This window comes from Platichthys flesus, chromosome 14, assembly GCF_949316205.1.
Source record: "Platichthys flesus chromosome 14, fPlaFle2.1, whole genome shotgun sequence".
In the NCBI taxonomy this organism is placed as follows: Eukaryota; Metazoa; Chordata; class Actinopteri; order Pleuronectiformes; family Pleuronectidae; genus Platichthys; species Platichthys flesus.
In genome coordinates, this window is record NC_084958.1 from 23,457,413 (window position 1) to 23,483,839 (window position 26,427).

Genomic DNA, 26,427 nt, shown 5'->3' on the forward strand with positions numbered 1-26,427 from the left:
GTCCCTTTCTTACCGGTCTCTTTGAAGAGCTTCTCGTCCGGCTGAGCCACGGAGCAGAGGCTGTTCAGCACCAGTGTTCCCAGCTTCAGGGCGTTGCGCTCAGAGCTCTTATAGTAGTCCAGGGAATTGTGGGTAAGCAGGAACCAGCGCTTCTTCAGTTTCAGCGACGCTTTGGAACTGTTCTTCATCTCTTTGTGCAACCAGCCTGGAGAGAGAGAAGGAGTTACATGATGATGCTTCTTTCTCACATCTCTGTCAGACAACGTGTGCAGTCAAAGCAACTAAATAAACACAAAGCAACTTCCAGGACCTTTGTCCATGACTGTGTGTTGTTGCTCTGCTGCTGAGTGTCTGCCTAAATGCATTGTGGGATAGACTCCAGCCACTTAAAGAGATTCCCCCTCACCTCGGATGATGAACTCCTGGCCGTCCACCCGGGTGTCTCCCTTGGAGCGCTGCAGCAGTGTGATCCAGTGGTGCATCTCCTCGGGCGTGTCGGCGTTGCAGTGCAGCACGCGGTTGGCTGTGATCATGACGAAGGAGTTTGACCTGAGAAGGACGAGAAACGATGGTGAGGATAAGAACAGACGCTCTGAAATCTCAGTCACCTGGTTGACCTTCGAGGGAAGATCCCAAAAAAGAAGAGACACAGACTAAATATTTGTGGTAGAGTCTCTGACCATCTTCAGACATGAACAGGAGATTCTCCGCTAGGGAATTTTTGTCCATTTTGACCACAAAATTAAAAGTGGACATATCTTAAATGGCCGCAGCAAACGGTGACACCACAGAAGAAGACGTGGACGATCTGAGCGAGGAGCGCTGGCTTCTGTCTGACTGACACTTTACAAATGACGCATGGAAAACTTGAAGACACACAAAGACTTGATATCGGTTCTCACCTCTCTGGATTATCTGATGCGCAAACGGAATCGATCATCCCCACATCCAAAGTCCCCTGAAGTGAGAGAGAGAGAGAGAAAGAGAGAGAGAGAGAGACAGAGAGAGAGAGAGAGAGAGAGAGAGAGAGAGAGAGAGAGAGAGAGAGAGAGAGAGAGAGAGAGAGACAGAGACAGAGACAGACAGAGACAGACAGAGACAGACAGAGACAGAGACAGAGAGACAGAGACAGAGACAGAGACAGAGACAAAGACAGAGACAGACAGAGACAGACAGAGACAGACAGAGACAGACAGAGACAGACAGAGACAGAGACAGAGAGACAGAGACAGAGACAGAGAGACAGAGACAGAGACAGAGACAGAGACAGACAGAGAGAGAGAGAGAGAGAGAGAGAGAGAGAGAGAGAGAGACAGAGACAGACACAGACAGAGAGAGAGACAGAGAGACAGAGACAGAGACAGAGACAGAGACAGAGGTTCAGAATCAGTCTTGATCAGTGATGGTTGAAATGTTTTTTTGGTTTGAATATTTGCTTTCATTTGTTAAATGTGCTTATTTGATTGATCTCTTTAATATTTCTCTACATGAAACCAGGTGGGCCGGTGCTCACCACAGCGTTCTGGGGGTTGGCCTGTTCGTCGTGCATCTCTTTGATCTCCTGCTCGGTGGCGCCGTGGACCTGACTCAGCACGCTGAACCACTGGCTGCAACCATGGAGAACTCACTGTATTACTCTGCTACTTACACATCTTATTCAATCCTTTCCAGCCTGGCTTTTGTTCGGGAGGCCCAACATTCACCCGACCTACCTGGCGTCCTCGGCAGACTCTGCGATCAGGTGGTAGGTCCTGTCCGGCATCACGATGTCGATTCCATTCTCCTTACCGGTGTTATCGATGATTTCTCTGCACGTCACAGAAAACACTCATGACCACAGTGTCTTCTCTGAGTATTGAGTATTGGTCTGGAAGGTGTTCAGCACTGCTAATTATTAATAATACTACTAATAAATAACTAAATCAGAAGGTATGACTCCATCCATCGTGCAACGTGACTTTGAGGACGTCTTACTTTGCATTGTGCATGTCCATCACGCCCTTCATCTTGTCCTCGCCGTCGTTCTCGAAGTACATGAGTTTGCTCTGCCGCAGCACGAACCAGCGGCGTTTCCAGTTCCGACGGGACAGCGTGGACGAGCCTCCTCCCTTCTTGTGCAGCCAGCCCTGCTTCAGAGCCTCCTGCTTGGCTCGGAACCACAGGAAGGTCTCGTCCTTCAGAACGCACCAGCGCCGCTTCCACGTGTTCATCAGACCGCCTGCCAGAGGAAACCAGCAGAATGTAAAGAATACCACAAAAAAAAGAATGTTCTTGTAATCTTTTCAAAATGGTGGCGTGTCCATGTAAAAGATCTAGAGGGAAATCTTCTCATCTCGGCGCCATTTGAAAGCGTGTGAGTAGTGAGGGAGTTACCTTTGATGAAGAGGAAGCTGTGGAAGTACGGGAGTGTGACGCAGCTGTAGACCGAGTCCCGGCGGTACGAGAGCTCGTCGTCTGTGTCAAACCGGTCGAAGTCGTCCTCGCTGTCCTCAAACTGAGAGGAATCAGAACAGATGCAGTGTTACCGAATGAGTTCGCTGTACTGCAGTGGATTAGCTGCTTTTTCAGTTTGTTTCCAATTGGTTTGAAACATTCTGACTGATTTGAGCTTTTCAAATACTTCAGGATAAGTTTATATTCCATCTAAAACTGAAAGCTCTCTGACTAGCCCTCTACGTAGCCTCATGACGCCTGAGCTGCCAGTGGCACAACCTAAGACACGTGGACAATGTCTCATTCGCCCGTTGGTCATTCTGAGTTCCTTCTGCAGCTTACACAACACATCTAGGATACTCACTGATGACTGAGCTCCCTCCGAGCTGAAGCGGTAAGCCCCTGAGCTATTGTAGGTGCCAACCGAGCCGCGGTAGTCTGGAGACCACTGCCCGCTGCGAGGGTTGGAGAACGCCACGCTGCCACTTGACACGATGGCGCCCTCGTCGTAGTCATCCTGGTCGTAGTCTGAATCCTCGTTTGGCGGTATGAGCTCCACCAGGTCATCAGACTGAGCCTCGGATGAAGCCGATGCACTGTGGCAGGCTGGCGGCACAGGCGGTAAAGGCAGCGGCGGGTGAAGAACAGTGGTTGGAGGCAGTGGTGGGATAACGCCGTCATTGGCATACGGGTCTTCTTCAGAGGAGTCATCGCTCGTTCGGATCCCACTAGTCCGTTGGCCGTCTGAGTGGCCGTGCTCACTCGGGTTCGGAGAGTCTTTAAAGGCCTCGTCATCAGCCTCAAATCCTTCATCGACCTCCTCTTCCTCACCGCCTCTCCTCCGTCCACTGTCCCTCTCCTTCTCGTCCTCCTCGCTGACTCCCAAGGAACTCTCAATGTTCCTCACACACTCGTCGATCTCATCAAAGTTCAGCGAGTCTAAGAACTGCTGCGCCGCCTTGCAGGCTTCGTCCTCCAGCCGCTTGAGCTCCTGGTCCCGGAGCAGCTGCAGGCGGTTCAGGGAGGCCTCCGTCAGGGAGAGCTCCTGGCGCTCCTTCTGCCTCTGCAGCGCCTGGATCTCCCGCTCCAGTCGTAGGATCTCCTCCACCTGAGTTGCTTCATGGGGACGAATTGCCCCCTCACAAGTCTCGGCTGACTCCAGCTCCTCTAGAGCGTCTGGTGATGTTCCTGCAGCCATGGCAGGCGGCAACTGAGCCGAAACCAGAGAGGCCAACTCCTCAGCACGATGCAGGTCATCCAGCCTACTGGTCTCCTCCAGCCTTCTGGTCTCCAGCTTACTTGTCTCCTCCAGCCTTCTGGTCTCCTCCAGCCTACTGGTCTCCTCAAGCCTACTGGTCTCCTCCAGTCTTCTGGTCTCCTCCAGCCTTCTGGTCTCCTCCAGCCTTCTGGTCTCCTCCAGCCTTCTGGTCTCCTCCAGCTTTCTGGTCTCCTCCAGCTTTCTGGTCTCCTCAGCCTGAGGACAGAAAAGAAAGTGATGTTCCCAACACTGCCGGTGCTCATGGTACAAAAAGACTGCTGCTCAAATCTTTATGAAAACTCCAAATCTGCTGATTTCGTAAAAATGAAAGAATTTCATGCCTAATTTTTTATTACTTTCCTTCTGGAATCTTTTTCTTTTCAATAATAATTTCTACCAAATTCTTGAAAGTTTAATCCACGTGATCTTTTACGACGAAGAAGACTTTTCGAGCCAAATTTAGATAAATCTGAGATTTGGGTCGTCCACTCTTTTTCACTCTGATTGAATTTCTTGATAACTGGTTTCCTCGTACCTCTCTGGCGAGTGTCTCAGCCTCCAGCCTCAGCCTCTCCCTGCAGACAAACAGTGAGACGTTAGATAACATAATATATTTTTCAACTGATTAAAGTCAGACAGAAAATATACATCATCAACCAAAACAACAAAAGCAGGAGGTACCATTCCACACCAGATTAAATAAACCTGTATGGGTGCTGGTGTTTCTGATACCATGTAAATTCAGAGCAGCAAACTAAAAAGGGAGGAGTTACATGATGATCCCACCTCTCCATCTCCTCCTCCACCCTCCTGCGGTGCTCCTCTTCCTCCTCCCTCCTCCTCCTCCTCTCCTCCAGCAGCTGGCTGTAGGCCCGGCGGGCCAGCTGGCCTCTCAGGCATTTCTGGACGGTGAGCGCAGCCCGGCGAAGGAGCAGGAACCTCCTCCTCCAGTAGAAAGCCCGGTAGTTCTTCTGAATGACCACGATGCACTGCAGCAGCTTCCTGTACTGCTTCCTGTGTGTGGAGCAGCATCAACGCATGTTAATGAGCAAAGTGAACTTCAGGTCACGGTTTGTCAGCAGCTTTGTGACGTGTGGTTGTGTTGTGAAGGTCGTACCTGGCCATGTAGCCCACGACATGAGCCTGGATGATCATGGCTGCTTTCAGCACCTCCACCTCCCTCTGCTTCTCCAGACGATGCTCCAGAGACTCCCGAAGAAAGACCTGAGGGACGAGGAGAGGAGAGGGAGGAGAAATAAATATCTAATTTCAATTAAATGAATAACAGGACACTTAGATTTAACTGTAATCTGGATGTTTATGGCTAGAACATGACATGACCAGGGTCTGTAAATAAAGATGGCTGACATGACGGCTCCCAAAAGTGAAGCCAAAATGCCCTGATCGCCCCCTGGTGGCTGCAGTATAGGTCATAAACCCTCCTCCTCCATGTGAGCAGATGGGACATGGACCAAACTAAAAAAATCTAAGTAGACGTTAAATAAATGTTTGTCATTTCAGGTCGTTTCTGATCAGTTTGGGTTTAATGAATTATTTTATGACATAAATACAGGCTGAGGCGTCATGATTCACAGCTGATTGGTCGAGCCATATATGGACAGGCTCCATCAACAGACAATTTTTGCTTTATTCTCGAATCTCAACCTTCTCGGACTAAAAGGAAGCAGGACAGAGAAGCGTGAGATCCACTAGAGGGCGTCTCGGTACGAAGTGATTCACGTGCAGATGATGTCTCTGCACAGTCGAGGTGATCACATGGTTTCAGGCCTTTGTTTGAGACTTTACCTCCAGCAGCCCAAAGAATGAGTTTAACTTTATTTTTGAAAAGTATTTGATGTTGGTTGTTTTTTACTTGCAGAAAAATCTGAAATATAATTTAATAAAAGGTGAAAATGGATAAAAGCTGCAGAACAGAGTTAACACGGAGGACGGAGGGATACGGCCACTAGTTTAAACTGTGCATTCACCACATTCCCAATGTTACACACACATTATGAATAAAAGATTTACAAGTGAACAGGATTAAAAAGGAAAGGCCCCCTCTGTAACAGCCCCATTTAACAGACCCCCCCATCCAGGAGAACAAGGGAACAGAACAAAGCTGCCGACATGAATCAAATCCAGATCCTCCTCCTCCTTTGTTCACGCTGCTAAAGAGCACAGATTACTGCAGCGAGTGATTTCAGGACATCTCTCGGTGAAAAGACTCATCTCACAGGCGCTCAGTGCCGCCGCCCGCTGCCGGAGACAAGCTGCCGTCCATTGATAGAGAGACGGGGCCCAGCGAGGGACGCCCGGGTTAATCCGATTAGGGGGGGGGAAATTAGATATGGGACGGTGGGGAAATGTCACAGTGCTATGGGGTACAGGATACAGATCGCCTTTCTCCTGTTGAATAATGTACTATAATGTGTGTGTGTGTGTAAGTGTGTGTGTGTGTGTGTGTGTGTGTGTGTGTGTGTGTGTGTGTGTCTGTGTGTGTGTGTCTGTGTGTGTGTGTCTGTGTGTGTGTGTCTGTGTGTGTGTGTGTGTGTGTGGGTGGTTGAATCCTCAGCTGTGAAGCACTAATGAGATTTCCGGGATAATGTGGACTTCTCTCTTTGACGAGCAGGTTAATCAAACGTGCAGTGCAATGCACATGCTGTCAGGCTGTCAGAGCGTTTCCAATCAATCAGTCGATCGATCAAAGATATCAAATGTCTCCGCCCACGCACGGAGCCATGATGTTACAATAATAATAAAACAACACAATCTCACAAATCTCATAACTTTACACCGAAGAAACCACAAAGATAAAATCATGAAGGAGAGTGAGTTATTCTGGAAATGAAAGGTGGAATAAAGGGAAAATAAAGAATAAAACAGTTGAGAGGGAATTTATCCAGTCAATTTTTCCTCTGTTCCACACACACACACACACACACAAACACACACACACACACGCATGTCCCTCGTTAGTTTTCATTGACATAATGCATTCCTTATAGCCCCTTACCTTAACCATCACAGCTAAATGACTAACCCTAACCCATGTTGTTCTAGAGGGGACACATAAAGGACACACGTAGGCACAAAGGGACACGTGCACAAACAGGAATCACACGTGCACAGAAAGTGGCGAACATTTGCATCCCACTGAATTGAGAAACGAATCCTTTTCGGTTCATTAATATGCTAATTAGAGCAACAACAGTCGGGATAAGCCTCGGTGCACTTTTGGTCCTCGGCGGGGGGGCGGGTCAGACCCGTGGACGGAGAAGCAGGCGGCTCGGCTTCCAGGAAATTAAGTTTGAGGCTGTTAAAACAAAACAATGGTGAGGACATGTGTGTCCTGAAAGGAGCTGGAGGCCGCTCGGTGTAAATCTGTCTGCGGGGGGGGGGGGGCGAGGCTCCGAGGACGAATCCCTCAGAGGGACATAGAAGTGATTTAAGGGTTTGACAGGCAGCGGCAGGAAGACGGCGTGGACACAGTGTGAGAGCAGCTCGTCCTCCTCATACAGGTGATGCCTGTTCCAGCCCAATGCACTGACTCCTCACACGGTTTCTGTCCTGGATACACACACAGACACACACACAGACACACACACACCTCCTGCTGCCACCCTCTACAGCGTCACACAATCACACTGCGATCAGGGATGTGCGTCCACCATCTGTCTTTTCATTTCCCCACAGAAATCACACGCACACACACACTGGCAGCAGTTGTGTTCTCCTGACCCGTTGAGGTGGAAGCAGAGAGACTGAATCCATTAGCTGTTGATTCCATGCTTCAGGTGTTCTGGACCTCAGTCATTCATAATCACACACACACACAGGAACCAGGAAGTACGTGGATCCCTCAGACACAGGGTTAATTATCCAGAATACAGACTCAGCACATGAAGAAGACTGCTCTCTGTGAAGTTGGACATACAAACGTCTGTCCCTCACCTTGGTCTTTCCCATCTGCCACTCCACGCTGCTGCTGTCGTAGTGGTTCAGCAGCTGGATGCAGCGCCCCCTGGGGTCCTCCGGCGTCAACACCTCGCGCATCAGCACCTTGTACCTGAGGAGCAGGGGGAGAGAAGGTTCAGGTTCCAGAGGTGTTCAGGTTCACAGGACGCAGGGACATGGTTCAAGTCTCTCCTGCTCTGAAGTGTTCGCCCCTGTTTGAGAACGCTGACCAAAATATGTTACAGACATTTCATTAAGACCCCAAGGAACCAAATCAACTGTGGTATAATATAGAATAATCTGTCTCCTTTCAAAAAAGTTTAGTTAAACTAAAGATTGTTTCATAAATCTGATTGAATTTGTGCTCATTAAAAGATCAGAAAGATAAAGGGCTGAAACAATTTAAAATAGTGCTTTTTAAATGGGTGAATGAATAACAACAAAAACTAAATAAACAAACATCGTTATGAGCCAAGAACTTCCATATCGGTGCATCCCTAAATATTTGTGAAATACACTTGTTTAGAAATTGATATTTGGAGGAATATAACCCTAACCCTAGGCTGATAACCTGGAGAGAGGCAGCCATCACCACACATAAGATGATGCCTAACCATAACCCTAACCATAACCATAACCCTGAGTTAGATGAGCTGCTGAGACTCACCGGCAGCAGAAGTCTTGGAACGCTCTCCGGACGGGGAAGCCTGTGCGCCGGATCTTCACCGTCTCCAACATGCCCGAATATCTGAGCTGGTTCAGGACCACGGTCTGGTCGAAGTGGTCAGGCATCTGGAAGCAGACGGGGGGGGGGGGACACACACATTAACATCTGGAGTTGAAGATGTTTAAACTCTCTGACGCTCTTCTCTTCTGGAAACACCGAACCAGACATTTCACTTGTTAAACCAGAGCCTTGTGTGTGAGGCTCATCAGCTGTGAACAGTCCTCACCTCCCTCCCTTTAAACTTCATCACACATTCTTCAAACTGCACGCGACTCATTGACAAGTCAGAAATGTGCAAATCACACAGCCCCCCCCCCCCCAGAGAAACACACTCTGACGATGAGACGCCTTCATTTCTTACAGAAGTGCATTCAGTGAGAGACGCTTTCCAGGGGACCCCTCTCACCCTGTAACCCCGGTGGGCGTGGGGGGGGGGGGGTGTCTCTGGATAAGGGGTGGCTTTCATACCGGCTGTAACATCCCCTTCATTCAGCACCCATCTCCCCTGATAGCCGGCTGACGACCCAGTGGAGCTGCTGAGATGTTCACTGAAGAGACTGAATGGATTCTTTAACAGCCACTGACCACAGAGGACACCTCATCAGCATAAACCTCATTTGCATACGGCCGGTCAGTGGCGGCACAAAGCCGAGTGGAGTCGGGAAGCCGCTTCCTGTCTATCACTGTTCTCTACCCATCGCTGCTACTCTCACTCTCTTTCTTCTAAATGTCACACAGTTAAATATGAAATGAAATATCTCCTTCTGGCTTCTCTTCGTAACACAACCGGGACACGTGTCGTGCTGCCAACAAAGTGCTGCGGCTGTGCCGTGGATTTTCTGTTCAGGATTCTAGAGGTGAATGAAATCCAGAGGGATTAATCGAGAGCCACGTTAAACTCTCTCACTGTCAAAGTCTTTGAAAACCCAAAAGACTTTGTTGTACAACTGGAGTGAGGACACAACAGGGAACTACTTTGTCAAACACAGTTTTGTTGACAAGATGATTTTCTTCTTCTTCTTCTTCTTCTTCTTCTTCTTCTTCTTCTTCTTCTTCTTCTTCTTCTTCTTCTTCTTCTTCTTCTTCTTCTTCTTATTATTATTATTATTATTATCTACTTTAACCTGCCCAGAGTGGACAGATGCAAATTATCTATGAACTAACTCTTTGTTAGTTTTAAATTTGCGATTTAAAGTGAAAGAGAAAACAGTCTGATGTCAACTCAACATATTGTTGTGATGATCTTATGTTGAGAAATGTTGAAGATATAAACGATGACAGTTTGTCTAAATATAATCAAAATGTATTTTAATGTAGACTCTCTTAAAATATGAGGTTTACCACCAAGAATAAATGGATCTGTAAACATTTGGTTTGATAATGTCACTGATCGTTTGTATTACAGGACTAAATTTGTAACAGATATTTTCTGTAGATGTTATACGATGACTTTTGGGTTCTTGTTTGTCCAGAGGTCAGAATATTCATAGGTCCAGTTCTGTGAAGTGAATCGTCCTCCGGAGGTGGACAGAGCATCTCAGGCGTCCACAGAGACGGGACAACAAAAGCCTGAGGGACGAACTCTGTGTCTGTCTCAACTTCCCTCAAAGACCCAGGGCATTCAGCAGGACAAAAGGGGGCGTGTCCGAGGGGGCTGGGACCCGGCGGGGGGGGGGGGGGGGGACACAGAGAGACAGGATCTAACTCAGGAGGAGCTGAAGGTTCTAGTATCTGTGACCAACAGCAACTGTCAGAGGAGTCAGAGCTTCACCAGGATCCATCTGTGGACACTGAGTCTCCTCAGCAGCGAATCAGAAACCTGCAGATCAGAATCATCTCATCCAGACACAGAGCGTCTCCTCGCTATCATGTCCTCAAGTCTCCTCATCGAGTCCTCAAGTGTCCTCATCGTGTCCTCAAGTCTCCTCATCATGTCGTCAAGTCTCCTCATCGTGTCCTCAAGTCTCCTCATCGTGTCCTAAAGTCTCCTCATCATGTCCTCAAGTCTCCTCATGGTGTCCTCAAGTGTCCTCATCGTGTCCTCAAGTCTCCTCATCGTGTCCTAAAGTCTCCTCATCGTGTCCTCAAGTCTCCTCATCGTGTCCTCAAGTCTCCTCATCGTGTCCTCAAGTCTCCTCATCGTGTCCTCAAGTCCCCTCATCGTGTCCTCAAGTCCCCTCATCGTGTCCTCAAGTCCCCTCATCGTGTCCTCAAGTCTCCTCATCGTGTCCTCAAGTCTCCTCATCGTGTCCTCAAGTCTCCTCATCGTGTCCTCAAGTCTCCTCATCGTGTCCTCAAGTCTCCTCATCGTGTCCTCAAGTCCCCTCATCGTGTCCTCAAGTCTCCTCATCGTGTCCTCAAGTCTCCTCATCGTGTCCTCAAGTCTCCTCATCATGTCCTCGGCCTCATTCATGCTTTGAAACTCGACTGTGGAAATCCAGAGGGGAAAACCTTCGAGTCCAGTTAGTGAGACAGGAACCAGCAGTGGGAACCAGTTTGAGGTTAATATAATAATAACATAATTCAACTTGCTTCTCTCAACACTGTCTTTCTGTCTGACTCGTCATGGATATGAAGACACACCTGAGAGCTGCGTGTCCCCTCCGTCCACCGCGCACACACAACCTCTGTGCAACACGCACACACATCAACACACACACACTTCAACACACATCAGGTCTCACCGTGCATCCTCGCTCGCCCGTCTCTCTCTCCGTCTGAATGTTCAATCCACAGAAACACGACAGAGAACTTCCCGACACTGTGAGTCTCCTCCTCACACTGAGCGCCTCACACAGACTCACACAGACTCACACACACACACAGTCAAACAAAGGCTTTCAAACCACTAACTCCACTCCCCCTTCGTGTGTGGAGAGGGAGGGCTGAGGTTGCCATGGCGATGCATCTCCTGCCGAGGCTAATTTGTGCGACCACTTGTAGAGCCTGTGTGTGTCTGTGTGTGTCTGTGTGTGTGTGTCTGCATAGAGGAGGCTGTTTACATTCAAACGTGCTGGTGACTGGTCAGATGAACGGCTGCAGCTAATTTGAATTTTCTAATCTGAGCAGAAGATGTTTTCTTCATAACGACAGATTCATTCTTAAATATATTTGATCTTATAACTTCCAGTCAAATTACAATAATAACATTAAAATATGTATATATCCATTTTGCTAACCTTTCTCTGATATAATTACACAATTACTGATTTCCTACATATTAGAGTTTTTAGTCCGGTCCATGTCCCATCTGCTAACATGGAGGACGGTTGATGAGCTGTACTGCAGCCAGCCACCAGGGGGCGATCGAGATTACAGGCTCCACCTTTGGATATCGATGAGTGAGAATCAGACACAAGCCATTACAGCTAAGAGTCACAAGCTTTAGTTTACCTTACACACTTTGTAAATGTCTGTGTGTGCATTTGTGTGTCCTAGTTGTGTTTAGAGGTCTGTCCACACCAGTATGCATTCTGTCAAGAGATTGATATCCCCCCCCCCCACCCCCCCCTGAATCAGCGTCTCAAGCTGTTCAAACCATAAACATTAATATTTAAATGTGTTTGGAGCTGAGAAGCTGAGAGAAGATGAAACTGGTTTAGAGGGTGAGACATCGTGGAGCTCCTGTCCTCAGACACCTGCTACCAGTGGAACAGGCAGATGACAGGGACACGGCCCTCGGGGGCTCTTAGGGGCCACGTGCCCCCCTGACCCCTGACCCCCTCCTCTCTAAATTCAGCTCCATTTGAAACTCATCACTGGACCTTGTTTACCATTCGATCACAAGAGGATCCAGACGGTTCGCCTCATAAAGCACGCCGGCTGCTCACTGGTCTCTCTGAGGACATGAACGTCCATCTGTGGATCCGTCTCCTGCTGCAGACAGTTAGTCTGTCTCTCAGCAGGACTCACAACAAACAACAAACTGAACTGATTGAAACTCGGTTGTGAGCCAACGAAGAACTCATTCACCTTGGAGCGGATTCAAACCAGTGGGCAGATCCAGGATTTATTAATTAATGAGATGTTGGTTATTTCTTGACATTTAGTTCTGACCTGGATGATGATCTGGATTATGAGAATCAAAAGAAGTATTTTTAGAGGACAGATTTACTCAGTTACACTTCAGAAACAAATAATACTGTGAACTTTGTCAGACCATGGACATCTTCCTGGTGTTAATGTAATAAGTGATTCAGTTTGCAGGGAATTTGTTGGACCTGTCACCATTTCTGCACAGAACCCCTCCCACGCACACACACACACACACACACACACACACACACACACACACACACCCACCCACACACACAGGGACCCTCTGTGCTGCCACACACGACAACCAGAGTCTCAAACACAAACCGCTCAGAGCTGCTTCACGTCTGCGTCTCAGTGTCCACGTCCGACTCCGTCACAGCTGCACAGGGATGAAGCTGTGCAGCCATTTTGAATTCTCTGCTGTGTAAACACCTCCAGTGTGACGGAGATGATCAAAGAGACTTAAAAGAATAAATCTATTGCAAAGAAATTCTGTCCCCAAAACATGCTGGGTAATAACTTTACTAAAAAATAAACCTACGAAGAAACATTTCCATTTTCGTTCCCAGTCCATTTGGTTTCTTTATTGTGCATTTGTATGTTGGATTATAGTTTTTTATATTGTATATTTTCTCTTGACTATTTCTTCTTCTATTGTAGTTTTTTATTGTCTCATCTGTAGATTTTTACTGTAGATTATTTCATTTTATTATATATTTGTATTGTTGATTATTACTTTTAAAACCATATTCTGTATTTTTGTTGTAAATTGTATTTTCTTATATCATATAATTAGATTATGAATTATTATTTTGTTCAGTGAAGTTTTGACTGAATGAACAAAGTCATTTTCTTCTGTGAATAAACTGAGTCGCAAGTAAAGTTTGAAATGTAAATCTGAGAAACTCGAACCATTAAAATCCACAAACTTTTTGCTTTGGTCACAAAATTACTTTCTTTTTGCTGATGATGTCACACAACTGATGATGTCACATAACTTATCAGTCCAGAAACACAAATATTTAAAGATATCTTGTGATATTGTCTGTGTGGGGGAGTCACAGTGCACCCCCCAACCCCCCCCCCCCCCCCCACTCGCTCCTGTAAATACTTTGTGTACATTCTCCATGACTCCTGCCTGTTGCTAGGCAACCTGGGGTCAAAGGGCACCAGAGAGGAGTAGACAGGGGGGGGGGGGGGGGGGGGGGGTTTCTGATTATTAAAATGACAAACGCTCCCACGTTCTGAGCTGCTAATGGTTGCTCTGTGTGTGTGTGTGTGTGTGTGTGTGTGTTTGTGTGTGTGTGTGTGTGTGTTTGTGTGTGTGTGTGTGTGTGTGTGTGTGTGTGTGTGTGTGTGTGTGTGTGTGTGTGTGTGTGTGTGTGTGTGTGTGTGTACTCACCTTGCGTGTGTTTGGTTTGATGCATCGTATGAAGTACGGGTTGGAGGTGCAGAGTGTGGCCATCAGGGAGTGCAAAGAATTCTGTATCAAAATAAACGTTCACAAACACTAAAGTTACTATTACAGTTACTATTACAGTTACTTTTACACTTACTATTACAGTTACTGCTGCTTACTACTGAAGTGCAGTTAATATTTCTTTCACTACTCTGACTGCTGATATTCAGATGTTTCCAGACTATAACAGTCGGACCTTCTCCGTTCTACCTCCAGTTGTAATAATAACAATATTACTACTTCTGTAATACTGTGGACCACAGTAGATAAAATACCGGCTGTAATACTTTTATGATAAGGTACTACCACAGCTACTACCGCAGTACTACTATTTGTTGCTGCTACTATTACTACAACTGGTGATATGTTAACAGTTGTTTTCTGCAGCAGCAACATCATGAACTTATTCCCACAGGTGAGTCACTGTTTGTCGCAGTGAAGCTATGAATTATTCATATTTATTATAATACATCAGTAAATGTTGATATAACGACGAGCCTCTCCCCCACTGAACACTTCTACTGTCCAGCTACTGCTGCTCCTCGGCTGCTGGTGGTGTCGGGACTGACTGAGTCACATGTGCTTCTCTTCAGCTCCGGTGATCACTGACTCCAGTTTGACGTTTGCTGGGAACGTACCTTGAACTGGGAGCTGACTGTGGGCCGGCGGCGCTTGCAGCTGCTCTTCAGAGTGTCCTGCTTGTTCCGGCTCAACACGTGTTCGAACAGATCGTAGACAAAGTCCAACCTGAGCCACGGAGGGGACACACGGGGAATCAGGACGTGTCTCATACAGGATCTAACTGTAATGTGACTCCATCATAACTGATCACTGATCGCTTATACTCCCATTGAGACAAAAATACCAGTTTGAGCTAAACTGCATCTCTGGAGGTTTAATGAACAATCGGAGAAAGACATCAAAACAGTGTAGAGTATTTTCCATTTGATCATTGTTTGACAAAAGAAAGATGAACAGACGAGTGCAGCTGGTAGAAGTTTAACAGAATTCAGGAAAATGGAAGAAATGATCTTTTGTTTAATTATTCCAGAAATCCCTGTCGGTCCGTGACTCGTATAGAAGTATCATGAGAATCTTTTATTTCTCTATTATAGCAAGGCATTATAATCAATCTGCCTCTCACCTGCTCTCCCTCAGCAGGTTGAGGATGTCGTCTCTGAAAGTGTCTCTGTTCTTCTCCAGCATCCCCCTCACGTCGTACACCACCTGCAACGAGCCACAAGGGGGCGTCAGATCCGAACACAACAAACAGAACCACACTGAAAGAAAAGGAGGAGGAGGCAGCACCCACCTCTCCTGCATAGTGCCTGACTCCGAAGAAGTGCACAGCTACACGGGGCTTCACATAGAAAGAGTTTTTCTGCAGCCAGAGAAAAAAGACGGTTCAGATATTTGGTTTTTAACATTTTTCTGTGAGTTGTTCTGAAATCAAACCTGCATCATGAGAAAAGCCCTAAAGAGGAGGACACCTACCGAGTGCTGGCTGTGGAGCTTCTCCAGTAAGGTGTCGTCTGTGGCTTTGGGGAAGTGACTCTCCTCATTCATCAGCGCCAGGAGACCCAGTTTCTATTGAAAAGCCATCATCATCATCATCATCATCATCATCATCATCATCATCATCATCATCATCATCATCATCAGATCCTCGTCACATCACGTTCTGCCTCTTGACTCTATCGTTCTCCAACAATCATCGTCCTCATCCGACAGTTTTAAACAACTCCTCTGAAGCTCAGAAACCTTCTGTCCTCCTGACAGTCCCCCCCCCCCCCCCCCCCCCCCCGTACCTTCTCGATCAGGTCCAGACACTCTCCGTTGTCCATCCAGTTGATGTCCACCCAGGCCAGGCCCTCCCTGCAGGAGACAAGACAACACGTGGTCAGAAAACCTGTAGAACACCTCACGTCTCATTTCACAGTGAGGAACTAAACGGCCTCCACCTACTTGTTGTACTCAAGTTGCTCCAGGGAGAAAATGTGCTTGTTGAAATATTCCTGAAGCTTCTCATTTGCATAGTTGATGTTGAACTGCTCAAAGCGGTTGACCTGTGGAGAATGAAACCAGAACCAGAGAACAGAGAGTTAATGAGCTGGAGGACGAGGAGCTCATTAGATCCTGGTCTCATGTGAGACACTCAAACAGCTGAAAGCGTTTTTCATTTCCCTCTGAATCATCTGGTGTTAATAGATCGTGTGGTTGGAATGTGCTCGTCTCACAAAGTGTTCCACGCACCTCGAAGTTCTCGAACCCGAAGATGTCCAGGATGCTGATGGACTTGAAGTCCTCGTTGCCCCTGATGCGGCTGTTGAGTTTCCTGATGATCCAGTTGAAACACTGGGAGTAAAGGGCCATGGCCATGGAGTCTCTGGAGTCCACCGCCTGAGGACAAGAGACCCACGTCACAGGGGACACAAGAACCATGTCCCTCATAGAAAAGAATCTGAACAGGAGTCTGGTCTTGATCTCCTCACTTGGGATTCGAGCCACTTCCACACGCGAGAGGGAGAGAAGCTCAGATTCAAACCCATGACTTCACCTTTACACCTGAAGGACATGAGATCACTCACCTGTTCCACGGTGAGCGGGGTGGAGATCTCCTCCCCCCTGAGGATCATGGACCTGTGGGTCAGAACCTCGGCCAGCTGGTCTGAGTTCAGCCCCAGGAGGTCGGACGTGCGGCTGAGAGCTGCAGACGAGAGCAACACAAACTGTTTTAGGTTTTTTGACTGAATATATATGTAGCCTTATTTAATCATTTATATTGCTTTTATTATTACATACATTTTTTGTGCAATATATACAATATACAGCACAGTTAAAAAAACATATTTACAGATGTATAGGAAGCTGTTTAAGTAAAAGATAATAATTAATAGATGATTTATGGAGAAGAGGCTTGATTAAATAAGTTTGAACTCCTTCTCGCTCAGTTTGTAAATAAAACTTTTTTATAAAATAAATTAAAACTGAAATGAAATGAAATGAATGTGTCATATGTTAAATTGAGCCTGATCTGTGGAGGACGACGTTCCACTTCTAATTAACAAATGAATCTGAACCTGAAGTCAGAAAACCCTGTTAGTGACAGAGGAAGAGGAGTGAAGAGGAAGAGGAGTGAAGAGGAAGAGGAGTGAAAAGGAAGAGGAAGAGGAGTGAAGAGGAAGAGGAGTGAAAAGGAAGAGGAAGAGGAGTGAAGAGGAAGAGGAAGAGGAAGAGGAAGAGGAAGAGGAAGAATAGTGAAGAGGAAGAGGAGTGAAGAGGAAGAGGAGTGAAGAGGAAGAGGAAGAGGAAGAGGAAGAGAAGTGAAGAGGACGAAGGAGAGGAGCTCTGACCTGATTTGGAGGAGACCTGTGCTCCTCCGGCCGTCATGAACTCGATGTTCCCTGCATGAAGGATCCCGGCCAGGAGGCGCAGGATCTCCCCGATGTTCTCCTCCGTGAACTTCATCGTTCGCATGGCATTCTGGGAAAAACAGAGAAGAAGAATGAGCTCCTCAGGTCGCACCTTCATCTTCTCGATGGACTCACATAGAAATCCAGCATTTTGATATCATCAAAACACCAAACTGATCAGCAACACTTAAACAAACATCAGTGAAAGAAGATTTATTAGTTTTAGTCCTAAGAAGTGTCTGTAGTGTGTGTTTGGTGTGTGTGTATGTGTGTGTGTGTGTGTGTGTGTTGTGACCTGCGTACCAGAACATCCTGAAAAGTGCCTTTGTCGTTGATCGTCTTGTCGGTGACGCAGCTCGACTGCCTCAGGTAGTGGTAGCTGTCGGTGTGGGTCAACGCAAACGCATCTGAGGACACACAACAAACACACAACAAACACACACGCTGTCACAGCCGGCAACACTCTGCAACTTGTCAACATTAAACCAGCAGCTTCAGAATGAGACGACTCAGTGGGACTGATTGACTCTGACAGAACGACACCCTGTGTGGCACCAGGGGGCGCTGTCACTCAGGGAAAGTTTCATGGTTTTGCTTTTACTCTGAAACTGAACAGGATGTTTGTCTCTGATGTAAAGACGAGAGGACGATGGTCCACTCGTCTGGTTTGGACCTGGCACTGTGTTTGCTGCTCACCTCTCTGCTGGCTGTTGGTTCCTGCCAACAGGGCGTAGAAGATGTGGTAGTTCCTCTCCCCTGGGTTCTGCCGGACCACACGGTTCTGCAGAGAAGAACAGAGAACCGCTCATTACTCAACCGATGGTGACTCATCTCAAACACCAGGTCCAGGCTCAGGGACATCGGAGGACGGACACTCACCTTCTCTAGGAGGTCTGCGGTCGGAGAAGCTTCTGTCAAGGCACAACAACTGAATGACTCGGCTCAATGTTCCACAGAGAAACCAGGAGCAGCAGGGAGAGAGAGACTCAACCTGATGACCTTCCACATGCATGACCACCAGGAATCTAGTCCCTGAGAAGCAGGTCCCTGGTTCGACTCCCGCTGGTCCACACCCTCAGAGTACTCAAGGCCCTAAATGTCCTGTCTTCTACTTCGCTCCACTATACTTTGAATTAAAAACATTATTATTGGATTAATTTAATTTACCTGAGCTAACCTGAGACGGGACAATCCAGTTTACTGTCCACTTGTTAAACTGGGAGCTAATTATCTACAGTGATCTAGTTCTACTCATCTGGGGACAGACGGACTCAGATCCTCATGAAGGACTCTGCTCGTCTTCACCTCTACCACCAGCAGCCTGGTCCAGTTCCTCCCAGTGACAGTGTGATGGTTTTGATGGTTTCAAAGGATACAGTCCACGATCCTGCCGCCCTGGATGTTTCCCTTCTGGCTGAAGTGCAGCTGGACGAACTTCCCGAAGCGGGAGGAGTTGTTGTTGTGGACGGTGGTGGCGTTTCCAAAGGCCTCCATGATGGGACTGGAGGAGCAGACACACGTTTACTGAGTCATCATCAACAATTCACCTGATACTTCTCACTCCAATGTGTTTGATGAGCTGGAAACTGAGTCATGACTGAAGAAACACATGAACGTTGCTTTTAAAATCACTTCTGTTATAAGAACTCTAATCTGATAACGCCCCCTAGTGGTTCAAACTGTCCTGACGTCTGTGTGTTGAAGTGTGTGTATTCTTTAATTCCATTTGGTCACCTGCTCTCCAGCAGCGCCTCCTCCACGCGGGACGTCCTGTCCCTGGAGGACAGCTCCAGAGAGTGCTGACTCATCGCCGACAGGAACTTCAGGATCAGCTTGGTGCTTTCTGTTTTCCCCGCTCCGCTTTCTCCACTGTGGACAGAAAAAGACACTGAGGTTCAAGTCCCTTCCTCGCAACTGCCCCTTGAGCAAGGCACTGGCCTCCGATAATTAGGATTTATCTGGATGTTTCTTTGCTTCGTGATCTGGAAAACCTCCCGTGTCTTTAATGAGTCCCGACGCCGGGTCTTAAATTCAAACTGTGTGCGAGGGTTGTGTCTTTATTTAATGTGTGACTGTGTGTGTCTGCCTGCAGGTTCTGTGCAACCTGCAGGCAGACACACACAGTCACAACTGATGCTGATGCTGTTCACACACACACAACCTCATGGGAACTGTTCCAGCCACTAGGGGGGGCACTGGACTCTCGTCTTAAAATTGTATCACTGTTCACGTTAATGATTTACTGAGCGATGTAACTTTTCAAAATAAAAGCTCTGTGATTCACCAGGATGTGAAGCATCGGAGCATCAAAGTTCAGATCTCCCTCTGTCCATCAGTTTGTCCAGCTTCTTTCATTTGTGTCTCAAGAGGCTCGGTGTGAGTGGAACTCATTTAAATAGATTACAGTGAAGGGGTCGGTTTAATGCATCCCATCTGAAAAGACGTCTGACAGCAGGACAACTGATCTGAGACACACACACACACACACACACACACACACACACACACACACACACACACACACAGACACACAACCAAGCAGCACCCGGTCTTTGTCCTAATCCCTGGCTCTACACATGCTGTTGCCACCCAAGGTAAACCCCCCCCCCCCACAGGCAGGAAGGAGGGAGCCTTCATCCCAGCGATTGAGCGAGAGCTGGACCTCACCCAGAGAAGGGGGGGGGGGGGGGGGGGCAGAAAGTGAGACGAGAGAGTGTTACACAGTGAGAGAGGGACGTCTGTCCACACGTGTCGTCCAATCAGGTCTCCAGTCTTTAGAGGAACGATTTCTTTACACCGTGAAAACATGTCACCATCATCTAGCCAGAGATCGGAGGAGGATTAGGATTGAATGACTCGTTGGGACGGACTGGAATGTACGGCTGAGGTCTGTGGGAGTTTCTGTTGCACGGCCAGAAACACTGAAACCTTCCCTCTCAGCAGCAAACGCTCACGACCCCTGAAGGTGTGAGGGAAGAGTTTTGAATTCACTATTCAGGAAACACGAGGCGATGGAAGACGTGGACACAAGGCCGTGTGCTTCATGTCCAGAGCAAACGTGAGTTATTAATGTTTCTTTCTGCAGGACATTTTTTGAAGAGAAACAGAAACCGCTTGTTGGGAGGACAGGACATGAGCCCAGAGACGTCTTCAGGTTTTCACTCTGATATGAACTCAAGAGCGATGGGTAGATTTAGAAACATTAGAGAAAGTGGGTTCAGTAGAGAATCTGACAAACTATTTGATTTCAGGCACCAAGTTGCATCGTCACCTCTGATTGGACCAGCTCAGATTTATGTGACTCAATAAAACTCACAACGAATACAGGAGGATCCGGGCGACGCAGATAAAACCAGCTCGATCCCAAAAGAAGACTTTTTCAGGCTTGTTTTTGTGGAGCTCGTTTTGTTGCTTTAGCTGCAGGGATTGTGTTACTGCAGATTCCTGAGTGATTAACGAGGGTCTGACCTCACATGCACCTCTGGGGTCGGGAGGTCGGGCAGAAACTGCCGGGTCGGGGATTTGATCAAACCTGGGCTTCATCAGAGCCAAAGCCACAGTTAGAACAGAATCAGCCCTGAAGTCTGAGTGGGTTGAGACAGACTTCAACTAATATGATAGATCAGATCACATGATCCGATGGAAAGCTGCAGTGGCTGAACGTGACGTGAGACTGTCGGGTGGGGAGCTGAACTGGGTCGAGGTCAGGGCTCTGTGCGGACCAGTCAACACCAAACTGGGAGAACTGTTCCTCTGAAGCCTTGAGCAGGAACTCACCGTCATGTGGGATCAGGAACGAGACCAACACCAAAACACTCAGTGAGGGAAACGTGAAAATGAAAAGTTTGAATCTGTTTATTGGAGGAAATCTGCCGTGCTGGTCACTGCTGCTCTCAGGACCAGTCTGACCAGTTTGGAGCATCTCCAGCAGATTCCTCTTTGGAGGCTCACGCTGAGTTCTGACTGAAATCTGCAGCGACAACGTTCAAATCATGAGGCTCCACGCAGCCGGGGATCTGCATCAGTGAGAAGGCAAAGTGGCCTTCATGAGCGTTAATGAGCAGATGCGTTTTGTTAGACTTTACTCCTCCTCCTCTTCCTCCTCCTCCTCCTCTTCCTCCTCCTCCTCCTCTTCTTCTAAACCAGCTCCTGTTGTATTCCCCTCCTTCTGCCTGGATCTGATTACCCACAATCCCTAAATCCGACACGAAGCTTCCTGCCTTCGCCTAAAAGTGCAATTTATAGCTGTTCTCCCTCTCACACACACACACACACACACACACACACACACACACACACACACACACACACACACACACACACACACACACACACACATACAAACACACAGACACACGCACAGGCCAAAACCATGAAATTACTCTTTTTGTGTGTGGGTGGGGGGGCTGCTATGTTACATGTTTTACGAGGGTCTGCTCTGAAATGGCTTTGGTGTTTTTGAGGGACCAACAGTGTGTGTGTGTGTGTGACTGTGTGTGTGTTTGTGTGTGTGTGTGTGTGTGAGAGAGTTAATTGTGAACCAGACCACGTACTGGGGCAGCTGGGCAGGAGCTGGGACTCTGCGAAGGAACTAAATGGAGCTTCAGGGCATCAAACAGTGAAAGGAGCTGGAGGCCGAGCTGTGAGAAGTTTGCAGCTCAGCTCCTCGGTGCAGAGCGACGCCTGATTCGCTGACAGCAGCAGGAACCAGTTCCAAACACACACCAGTTCCAGGATCCAGTTCCAAACCCACACCAGTTCCAGGAACCAGTTCCAAACCCACACCAGTTCCAGGATCCAGTTCCAAACCCACACCAGTTCCAGGATCCACTTCCAAACACACACCAGTTCCAGGATCCAGTTCCAAACCCACACCAGTTCCAGGATCCAGTTCCAAACACACACCAGTTCCAGGATCCAGTTCCAAACCCACACCAGTTCCAGGATCCAGTTCCAAACACACACCAGTTCCAGGATCCAGTTCCAAACACACACATCCATCTAAAAGCCTCTTCTCATCCTGCTCCTCTCCCAGCACAGAGATCCAAACACAGAAATGCAATTCGGGTTATTTCTTGATCCCAGAAGCCAGAGGAGAGCTCCTGCTCCTCCTCCACATGTCAACACGTGAACTGCACAGCAGCTGTGAGCAGAGACACTCGTAACTCATCCTCCATGTTGTTTCTCCTCCGGGCGCTGAGGCTGGTTGATTTCATGGTTAACGGAGGTCATGTGACAGGAAACTGACGAATCACTGAAGACTACTCTGTGACCACAACGAGGTTGTGAGCGTCCACGTCGTCTGTTAAGTTGTGATTTTGTTAAACAGCAAAATATAAAATGGGAACAAGATATTATTTAGTTTGTAACAGAACATCAGCCAGGATCAGCCGCCTGGAGACCGGAGCCCTCAGGAAAAACACACAACTCCGCCCTGCAATTACTCACAGCCTCACACATGCATCAGCCACAGAGCGAGCTGCACACACACTGAGGGCGCCCCCCCCAAACACTGAGGAACCGATCCCTCGGGTCCCAGAGACTTCATCAAACTAAAGTGGATTCTTATATTAATAATTCATGCACCAGGGAGGATCTGCAGAGCGCTCACACGGTTTACATTCTCTCAACTGGTGCAGATGGAGGTTTAGTGCCTTGCTCGAGGGCGACAGTTAACAGCTGATGAGCAGCTCAGAGGCAGAAAACACTCACTGGCTGTTTGTGGTGGAAGGAGCAGGAGAGTGACACTGACTCTTTTTAGATTCAGGATTTAAAGGAGTGTTTGGATCTGCTTCACCTGCAGCAGGGCGGCACGGTGGTTCAGTGGCTCGTCCATGTGGCGTTTGCATGTTCTAGGTGTGCCTTTATGTTTCCTCCATGTTCTCCTCCTCCACACGCCACAGACGTGCACCTCTAGACTACCTGCAGGTGTGAATGTGAGCGTGTCTCTGTTATAGACTGTAAATAAAGATGGACGCCGCTGTCCTGGACAAGAACGACAACGCCCCCGTGCAGTGGTTGAGCCAATCAGGAGCCAGCGTGTCTTTGAAAAACGTTTCCTCACTGAAGCTCAATGCATCGTGCAGAAGAAGCCATTTAATGCCACAGAGTCCTGAACCCTCCTGTGACAAGATGCAACGGTCATCCTCCACATCTCCAGACAGAGGATCAGAGAGGAGAATGAGCTCTCACAGGGAGTGTGTGTGTCTGTGTGTGTCTGTGTGTCTGTGTGTTGGGAGGCTCACTGTGTAATTTTTGTCTATTTTAACAGACAGTAAAGCCTCAGGTTGTGTTTTAGCTGAGACAACAGCTGAAGGTCAGGCCTGTGGTCTGTGGTTTGTTCTCTCTGTCGCTGTCATGGAAAAACTCTGCAGCCAAACTCTGGGAAAGAACCGGGAGTCAGCGAGATCCAGATGAACTAGACTTCTCCTGCAGGGACAGGCAGCATTGTGCAGCTCATTATGACAACATGTTTGTGTTGACGCCTTGTGTGTGTGTGTGTGTGTGGTGGTGGATGTTCTTCCCACTGACCAACATCCTGTCAAACAAAGGAGCTTCTGTGCCCTGAACAGGAGGACGACTCCAACCAGGAGACCACCAGGGACACGGAGGCTTTTCTACATCTCCAGAGATACATATGCAACTTTAGATATTGAAAGTGTGTCAGTAATAAATGTGAATCGTCTGGTTCCTCTGAATCTCACAGAGTCAGAAATGTGGGTTTCTAAACACACACAATGTTTCTGAACTCACGTCAGTGCAGAAAGCTGCTGTGTGTTTTTAATGAGTCATTAACAATTAAAGTCATGAAAAGCCACTGTTCACTTGCTGCGGCCTTCACACAGGAACATGTGTGTCTCGTTAACCACCGGGCCAAACGGGCCTGTAAACCACTGCCAGATAATTTACATGAAATTGCAGCACTTGTGCCTGAAGCATCAAACTGGGACTCCTGCTGGTCTCAGGTTCTGGTTCTGCTGAACAAGCTGTAAACACAGAACACACACGTTCAGCATCGAGCTCCTTCACACCAAGAAAACTGATGAGCTCAGTTTCCCAGAACAAAAAGAGCTTTAGTTCAGTTTCAGGGGCTGATGCAGATTCCAATATTGTGGTTTTAAATATTTGTGATGAAGGCTGATGTGACAAAACATTTTGGCCATGATTCCTAAATGATGTCATCAAACTGTGACACTTTTAACCATTATTTAAAATTAGTATGAATAACTTTAAATAAGTTTTCTGTTTATTTTGTACAATACATGTTTTAAAGATATATGTAGGGCTCTAGTTGTAATATTAATACTTGGATTTTAAAAACTTTCCAAAAGTTGATTTAATTTGAATGATGTTTCGGGACAAACGTGACATAATCAATTCACCCTAAATGTTTGTTTGTTATTGTGTCTCTGCTGTGTTCTTACATAACACAACATTCCCACAAAGTCGAACTGTTCCCCCCCCCAGTTCACCATTGAAGATAAAATAAAAATAACTTTTCTCTTTCAGGTCAGAGGAGGAAGGGTTCGAACAATGGAGAGACGGAGGAGGTGAAAGTCGTCCAGTTATAATCAAAGAGGAAGGATGTGAGGACAGGAAGCAGAGGATGGAGATAGTATCAGTGTGTGTGTGTGTGTGTGTGTGTGTGTGTGTTTGTGTCACACTCAGAAGTGCAGCCAAAGCGCCCAGGGGACTCGAACCTCGATCAAAGCGGTTGACGCACTGAGGGAAGAGCGACTGAACAACCTCAAGACCACAACAGTTCAGCCCCGACTGAGAGTTCACTAAGACTCAAGTCCACCCAGCAGAAAGGTTCTCATCTACTTCAGGTTTCTGTGTCAGGTTGTGAGTTCGATTCCGAGACGACGACCCTGTGACCCACCTGATCAGGACACACTGGTTCTGGAGCCTCCTCCACAGCGAGCGGTAGCACTCGTTGGCCACAGCGAAGATGTGGGGGGGGATTTCCCCGAGGTGGTGTCGGCTGTACAGCTCCACCGCCGGCCGCTCGTAGAGTCCGGGGAGCGTCTGGTACGGGTTCACCGCCGCCAGGATGGAGCCGATGTACGTCTGCAGATCAGGAGAGAGAAGGAGTGTTAGAAACATCAACATCAATAATTAGAGTCATATATATATATATATTTATATATAAACGGCTATATTTATATATATATATACATCTTCAACAACCAGTTCACATCCAGACTATGTTATGAGGAGTTTATGGAGTGGAGACACCAGAGACTTGTCTTCAATCTTTATTTACCCAGTTTCTCTATAATATTCTGAGGACTTGAAAAAGTCAACAAAAATATAAACTAATTCAACTGAATTTAGTTGAATTAAACATCTAAACAGGAAAACGGGACTCAAGAACTATTCGGCTTCAAAGTGAAAAGGAAAGAAGTTGCTACTCAGTGCAGGAAGTTGAGAAGCTCTCAGGTTAATCTGAGCGACGTCTCTGAGCCGATACGTCATAACTTCTCATTTAATAAGCAGCGAGACAGAGAGGCAGACCGATCAGAGCAAATCACATCTCCGCTGCCTGTCGCTGCTCAGGTGGAAGCACACACGGGGCCAGAGGCTTCAGTTAATCCAATTCACCGGACAGAAGCACAGAGTCCTGAAAGCCTTGTTCAACTCCCAGGACGGTGGACCAAAGCAAACATGACACGTGACCTGTGACCTGAGCAACGCTCAAAACCTCCTTCAGTCGGGAAAACTCAAATATGAACACATCAGACTTTTTCACATTTTGAAACAAAAACAAACCAAACGGCTGAAGCTTGTGAAGCCGGGGAGGAGGGGGGGGGGGGGGGGGCTGTTTCCTTGGCAGAGCTGCAGTGTGGTGGTGGTGACTCACGGATAATGGAGTTGGAAAAAGGCGAAACATCAGCGTCTGTGACAGAACCAACAGATCTTCTTAAAAAGTCTAAAACGGTTACAGCGGCTTCACGTGGGTTCTCTGAGACAAACAGGTGAGGCCGCCAAACCCGAAGAGACGTCTTCCATCTTTCAGACATGCTCACGTCCCAAGAAAATAACAGTTTGGTCCATGTCCCATCTGCTAACATGGAGGAGGCAGGGTTTATGAGCGATACTACGGCCGGCCACCAGGAGGTGCTCATCAACCTGAGCTTCA

General features: G+C 47.5%; 1 protein-coding gene across 2 annotated transcripts in view; it reads right to left on the minus strand.

Moving 5' to 3' along the window:
• myo10 (myosin X) overlaps positions 1-26,427 on the minus strand; it is a 44,409-nt gene that overhangs the window by 6,018 nt on the left and 11,964 nt on the right. Inside the window, exons 3-31 of one of the 2 annotated variants that reach the window (XM_062404747.1) lie at positions 25,168-25,355; positions 19,020-19,154; positions 18,662-18,786; positions 18,165-18,178; positions 17,982-18,066; positions 17,589-17,692; positions 17,226-17,355; positions 16,461-16,579; positions 16,126-16,272; positions 15,838-15,938; positions 15,681-15,747; positions 15,367-15,459; positions 15,185-15,253; positions 15,017-15,099; positions 14,511-14,619; positions 13,816-13,896; positions 8,316-8,440; positions 7,646-7,760; positions 4,809-4,915; positions 4,478-4,705; positions 4,227-4,266; positions 2,798-3,907; positions 2,374-2,494; positions 1,975-2,218; positions 1,713-1,808; positions 1,514-1,607; positions 903-958; positions 407-549; positions 14-205 (exon numbers count right to left, since the gene is read on the minus strand). In XM_062404747.1, coding sequence (XP_062260731.1) covers positions 14-205; positions 407-549; positions 903-958; positions 1,514-1,607; positions 1,713-1,808; positions 1,975-2,218; positions 2,374-2,494; positions 2,798-3,907; positions 4,227-4,266; positions 4,478-4,705; positions 4,809-4,915; positions 7,646-7,760; positions 8,316-8,440; positions 13,816-13,896; positions 14,511-14,619; positions 15,017-15,099; positions 15,185-15,253; positions 15,367-15,459; positions 15,681-15,747; positions 15,838-15,938; positions 16,126-16,272; positions 16,461-16,579; positions 17,226-17,355; positions 17,589-17,692; positions 17,982-18,066; positions 18,165-18,178; positions 18,662-18,786; positions 19,020-19,154; positions 25,168-25,355 — 4,321 coding nt within the window. Of the gene's footprint in view, positions 1-13; positions 206-406; positions 550-902; positions 959-1,513; positions 1,608-1,712; positions 1,809-1,974; positions 2,219-2,373; positions 2,495-2,797; positions 3,908-4,226; positions 4,267-4,477; positions 4,706-4,808; positions 4,916-7,645; positions 7,761-8,315; positions 8,441-13,815; positions 13,897-14,510; positions 14,620-15,016; positions 15,100-15,184; positions 15,254-15,366; positions 15,460-15,680; positions 15,748-15,837; positions 15,939-16,125; positions 16,273-16,460; positions 16,580-17,225; positions 17,356-17,588; positions 17,693-17,981; positions 18,067-18,164; positions 18,179-18,661; positions 18,787-19,019; positions 19,155-25,167; positions 25,356-26,427 lie in introns of those variants that run through there. The other variant, XR_009924114.1, reaches the window with a different exon arrangement.